This window comes from Hyaena hyaena, unplaced genomic scaffold (assembly GCF_003009895.1).
Source record: "Hyaena hyaena isolate Hyena2069 unplaced genomic scaffold, ASM300989v1 scaffold_385, whole genome shotgun sequence".
NCBI classification, from domain to species: Eukaryota; Metazoa; Chordata; class Mammalia; order Carnivora; family Hyaenidae; genus Hyaena; species Hyaena hyaena.
Genome location: NW_024081022.1, coordinates 1,044,972 through 1,050,281, shown reverse-complemented (window position 1 = coordinate 1,050,281; position 5,310 = coordinate 1,044,972). Strand labels below are relative to the sequence as shown.

Genomic DNA, 5,310 nt, shown 5'->3' with positions numbered 1-5,310 from the left:
CTCCGTGTCCTGGTGCGCGTCTGTAAGTTGTGTTGGGTTCTTGCCCAAGTGGGTTTGCGGGATGCCGGCAGCTGCGCATGTGAAAGACAGTGGTCGTTGGCCCCGTGAGTGGAGCTGGCACCTTGGCCGGGGTGCTGGTCGCCTGAAAACGGGTGAGGACCCCACCCTACCCCAAGGGAAGTTTGGTGCTCCTGCTGGGATGCTCTTCCTCGGACGAGGGGGTGAGCCTGAAGACCAGCCTCCAGGCCCTCAGTCCCCTACCCCCGGCAGGGACTGAGACCTCGACATGTGTCCGGGGGGTTACATGCCAGGCGGTTCCCTTGTGGTCGAACCTCTGTTTGTGGACTCTGCGCTGCCCGACCCCTGGGAGGTGCACTCTGAGGCCCCCAGTCAGGAGTGGGGTGCTGGTGCCTGGCCTCAGGCAGAGCTGTCCGCTTCCGGGAGGCCCCGGCATCCAGAGCAGCCGGGTCCCAGGAGGTCGAGTCGCCCTGGTGGGGGCTGCCGCCGGCTGTAGCCACTCTGGTCCCTGTGGGCTCGCATCAGGCCCGAGGGGCTGGCTGTGTGCAGGAGGCCGAGTGAGCTGCCTGCTAATGGCGCTGGGCCACCCCGAGCTGCCCCCTGGGGGCCGGACAAGGCTGGGATTGTTCTCTGGCTCCCTTTTGTCTCACTCGCCGCCCAGGCCTGGCCCGCCTGCCACTTTCCCTCGCAGTGGCCCGGCTGGCGGAGCCTGGGACTCTGCTGGCGGAGCCCGGGGCCTGCTGAGCCCCTGGCTGAGGAGCGCCCCCCCCCCCCGCCCCGAGCTCTGGGTAAGGATGCCCCACTGGGGCTGTGACACCTGTCCTGGGGTCCCGGAGCTAAGGCGCCTGCTGTGGCCCCTCGTCTGTCTTCACGGCTCCGGTGCACATTACTCTGGGGACCCTGAGTCCTCCTGCAATGGGAAGGGACCCTGAGGGGAGCTGGGCCCTGGGTGTTCACTGCCACCCGACCCCCGGGGAGGGGGGGCGGTGAATAGCACGCAGGATGGGGCACCCCACCCCCATCCCACTTGGGGAGGGGGGCCGGGGGCCTCACCTAAAAGCTCAGCCAGGGCACAGGAACTAGGGACCAGGCTCCCAGCTCAGGGGCAGAGGGCCTGGTGGCAGGGGGCCCCTGCGGCGTGGGGTCCAGTGTGTGCAAGGCGCAGACAGCCCAGCCCGGCTGGCGGCAGGAAGACGGGCGGGGCCGGGCCGTATTGTTGCAGGGAAGTTGGGGCCTGGGGAGGGGAGGGTCTGTTCTCTCTCCCCCGGGGCGGCTCCACCCGCTGGGCTGGCCCAGCCCCTCCGCTGGTGCCAAGGAATGTGCCTGGAAGAGGCCGGCGGGCGACAGAGCCACGGCCACCCGGAGGCGGTGCGCAGGTCTGGAGCCGAGGGGTGCGGGGCTCAGGAGGGTCAGGGACCCCTGGGGACGAGTGTAACCTTTAAGGAAGAGCCAGGCATCCCGGTTCCTCGCCCCTCCCGCGGCCATCTGGCCTCTCCAGGAATTCGCCGGCGCCATGGGTCTTCTGTGCTCAGCGGGGCTCTGCGGGCCGAGGGGCTTTCTGGTGGTGGCGCGGGGGGTGCTGGGGCTCTCCCTGCGCTGACCTCCATGAGTCAGGGTTCTCCCGGGACAGAAATACTGGGGGCTGGGGTCCTAGATCCAGGAGCTAGGGCTACCAACCGAGGCAGCCTTCCCAGTGGGCTGAGGCTGAGCAGCCCCTCTGGGCGGGGAACCCCCCCCCCCGCCTGGATGGAGAGTCCGGGGAAGCTGGGCTGCTCCCTCCCCCCGTCTGTGGGAGGCAGCTCAGTGGCCAGCTCCCACCCCATGAGCATCTGGGTGAGATGGATCTGGGTGAGAGGGGGCTGCGGATGCGGGCAGAGACCCGATCCCCTCACCCCGCACTTTGTCTCCAGGTCAGCGTGGAGGTGCCGGGCCGCCATGCTCAGTCTCAAGCTGCCCCAACTCCTTCGAGTCCACCAGGTCCCTCGGGTGAGGGGCTTGACCCACCGTCTCCCCCTCGGTGCTGCCTGGGGCAGAGGCTCTTTGAGCGACTGGCGATTGGCGTCTAGTCCCTACCCTCCACCCCGCTGAGGACCCGGCTGGCACCCTCTCCCGGAGCCCAGGATGCTCCTCCCTCCAGAGTCCCCTCCTTCCCCAGGGTGCCCAGTCTGTGCACGCCGCCCCTTCTATCTGGTCCCCTCTACGGGCTCTTCTGTTTCTCATCTGCTTTCTGGGTCGATCCGCTGTGGCTTTGGGGCCTTTGTGACCTCCAGCCCATTCTGTTGAACGCTGCTTCTGGAGAGATCGGGTGGGACTCAGTGACGCGCCTCTGTCCCACCCGCCACTGAACAGGTGTTCTGGGAAGACAGCATCATGTCGGGGTACCGCCGCCCCAGCAGCTCCGCCCGGGACTGCGTCCTCAGCTCCTTCCAGATGACCAACGAGACGGTCAACATCTGGACTCACTTCCTGCCCACCTGGTGAGGGGTGGCCCCAGGGGGTCCTGGGCGGGTGGGCCGGCGGTCGTTCCTGAGCACCTGCCCCGCAGGTACTTCCTGTGGCGCCTGCTGGCGCTGGCGGGGGGCCCGGGCTTCCGCGCGGAGGCCTACCACCGGCCGCTGCTCATCTTCCTGCTGCCCGCCTGCCTCTACCCCTTCGCGTCCTGCTGCGCGCACACCTTCAGCTCCATGTCGCCGCGTGCACGCCACATCTGCTACTTCTTGGACTACGGCGCGCTCAGCCTCTACAGCCTGGGTGAGCCCCGCAGGGCCCGGGGCGCTCCGGAGGGCGGCGAGCGGCGCTCCCGGCAGTGCCCGGGGAGGGGCCCCCCCCCTTCGGGCCTCAGCTCCTGCCCCGCGCCCTCTTCCCCAGGCTGCGCCTTCCCCTACGCCGCCTACTCCATGCCGGCCTCCTGGTTGCACAGCCGCCTGCACCAGCTCTTTGTGCCCGCTGCCGCGCTCAATTCCTTCCTGTGCACTGGCCTCTCCTGCTACTCCCGGTGGGTCCTCGGCCGGCGCGGAAGGGGAAGACGGAGGGACGGAGGGACGGAGGGACGGGACCGGACATCCCCAGCACACTGGAGGCCCGCGATTGGGGTTGCTGACATTAGTGACAGGGGCTGTGCCTACTGAGGACGCCCCGGGGGGTGCACCCCTGGCCAGCACGGCGCCTGCGCTGCCCCCCCCCCCCAATTCCCGAAGCCCCGCAAGAGGGCGGCAGGCGTCTGTCCCCCCTTCACAGGCGTGGGCATTTCCAGAGGAGTCACGTGCCCTAAGGGCAAGCACAGCTACCAAGCAGCACTGACATTCCTTTTTTAATGTTTTTTTCTTTAAAAACAATTTTTATTTTTTAAAATGTTTTATTTATTTTTAAGAGAGAGATAGAGACAGAACGAGCAGGGGAGGGTCAGAAAGAGAGGAGTCACGGGATCCGAAGCAGGCTCCAGGCTCTGAGCTGTCAGCACAGAGCCCGACGTGGGGCTTGAACTCACCAACCGGGAGATCATGACCTGGGCGGAAGGTGGATGCTTAACCGACTGAGCCCCCCAGGCGCCCCGCAGCAGCACTGACATTCCATCCCGGCCTCTCTGTGCCCCCCCGTTCCCCCCCCCCCCCGAGAAAGGAGGTGACCGGCCTCTCCCTCCGGCCCCCAGGTTCCTGGAGCTGGAAAGCCCCCGGCTCAGTAAGGCCGTCCGCACTGCCGCCTTCGCCTACCCCTTCCTGTTCGACAACCTGCCTCTCTTCTACCGGGTAAGGGGCCTGGGGCGCGAGGCTCCCCGCCCCGTCCCGAAGGCCGCCCGCCAGCCGCGCCTTACCTCGGCCTGCCTGGCTGTGCTGGGACGGGGTGGGGGGGGTCGGGGGGGTGAGGGGGGGTGAGGGGCCTGGGGGAGCTCCCCGCCCCCTCGCGAAGGCCGCCCCCCAGCGCCGCCCTCCCTCCGCCAGCTCGGCCTGTGCTGGGACGGGGGCCGCGGCTGCGGGCGGGAGGCGCTGAGCTCCAGCCACACCCACCACCTGCTGTGCGCGCTGCTCACCGGCTTCCTCTTCGCCTCACACCTGCCCGAGCGGCTGGCCCCCGGGCGCTTCGACTACATCGGTGAGGGGGGCCGCCGCCCGGGGAGGGGTGCGGGCACGGAGCGAGCCGACAGTGTGAGGGAGGCGGGGGGCGGGGGGGGAGGGGGTGTGCTCCTGGAAGGGCCCCTGGTCCCGGCGCCCTCCTCCCCCTCAGGGGGCCGGACTCCTGCGCACCAGCTCGTTCACTGCTTCACGTGGGTTTTCAGACACCCGCTTTGGGGGCGCAGCAGGCCCGGAGCACGAGGCGACCTGCCGTGGGCCGCAGGGTGAGGGCGGGCAGCCTCCGCATCGGCCGTGTGCCCTGACCTGCGCCACCTCCCCCCAGGCCACAGCCACCAGCTGTTCCACATCTGCGCGGTGCTGGGCACCCACTTCCAGCTGGAGGCGGTGCTGGCCGACATGGGGTCTCGCCGCGCCTGGCTGGCCGCGCAGGAGCCCCCCCTGGGGCTGGCGGGCACGCTGGCCACGCTGGGCCTGGCGGTGGCCGGGAACCTGCTCATCATTGCCGCCTTCACGACCTCCCTGTTCCGGGCCCCCAGCACGTGCCCCCTGCTGCAGGGTGGCCCGCCAGAGGGGGGTATGAAGTCCAAACTGCAGTGAGCCCGCCCTGGGGGAAGGCAGAGGCCAGGCGCCACCCCCCCTCCCGCTGGGGTGTTGCCCAGAAGGGGCACCTCGGAGCCTGGAGTCAAGAGTGGCTGAAGGGAGAGGGCGGAGGAGAGGAGCGCAGGGGGTGAGCGGGAGGGGTCAGGGGCGGTGCTCTCAGGGGGCTGGGGCAAGTGCTGAGGGTCTGAGAGGGGCCGTGCGCGCAGGTTGCTGGAGGCTGGGCGGGGGAGGCGTGGGGCCCCTTCCTGCCTGCAAGTCTGCAGAGCCCGGGGTCACTAACACCACTAACCGGGGCCCGCCCGCTAGCGCCCTCACCTCCCCAACCGGCCTTGTGCCCGCAGGGATGGGTCTGCCGGTCCTGGTCACAGCCGTGCGCGCGAAGTGTCCAGGACTTTGGGTCTAGTTGGGTGTCACGGATGGTGCAGGGGCCTGGGTGGGGGGAGGGGTGCTGGGCTTGAGGGGCATCCTAATTAGAGTTTTAGGAAGCTGCTTTCGATGCTTCCAGATGAGGCGGGTACAGTACAAATAAATAATCAACTGCAGACTTTGGGGAGCACTTTCTGGGACCAAAGAGCTCACAGCCCCTCTCCACTCCCATCCCCCCCCCCCCCCCCTTCCAACC

The 5,310-nt window shown here is 68.7% G+C and overlaps 1 protein-coding gene across 3 annotated transcripts; it reads left to right on the top strand.

Moving 5' to 3' along the window:
* Nucleotides 1-700: 700 nt before the first annotated feature.
* Nucleotides 701-4,812, top strand: PAQR6 (progestin and adipoQ receptor family member 6). 3 transcript variants are annotated; one of them, XM_039251418.1, is made up of 8 exons: nt 701-806; nt 1,929-2,004; nt 2,368-2,495; nt 2,564-2,769; nt 2,887-3,013; nt 3,668-3,764; nt 3,957-4,107; nt 4,411-4,812. In XM_039251418.1, exons 2-8 carry the CDS (start codon nt 1,954-1,956, stop codon nt 4,683-4,685), a joined length of 1,035 nt encoding a protein of 344 aa, XP_039107349.1. In that variant the 5' UTR covers nt 701-806; nt 1,929-1,953; the 3' UTR covers nt 4,686-4,812. The 3 variants fall into 3 exon arrangements, with proteins under 3 accessions (XP_039107349.1, XP_039107351.1, XP_039107350.1); XM_039251420.1 differs by lacking the exon at nt 701-806 and adding an exon at nt 1,316-1,394; XM_039251419.1 differs by lacking the exon at nt 701-806 and adding an exon at nt 1,317-1,394 and having other exon boundaries at nt 2,699-2,769.
* The last annotated feature ends 498 nt before the right edge of the window (nt 4,813-5,310 follow it).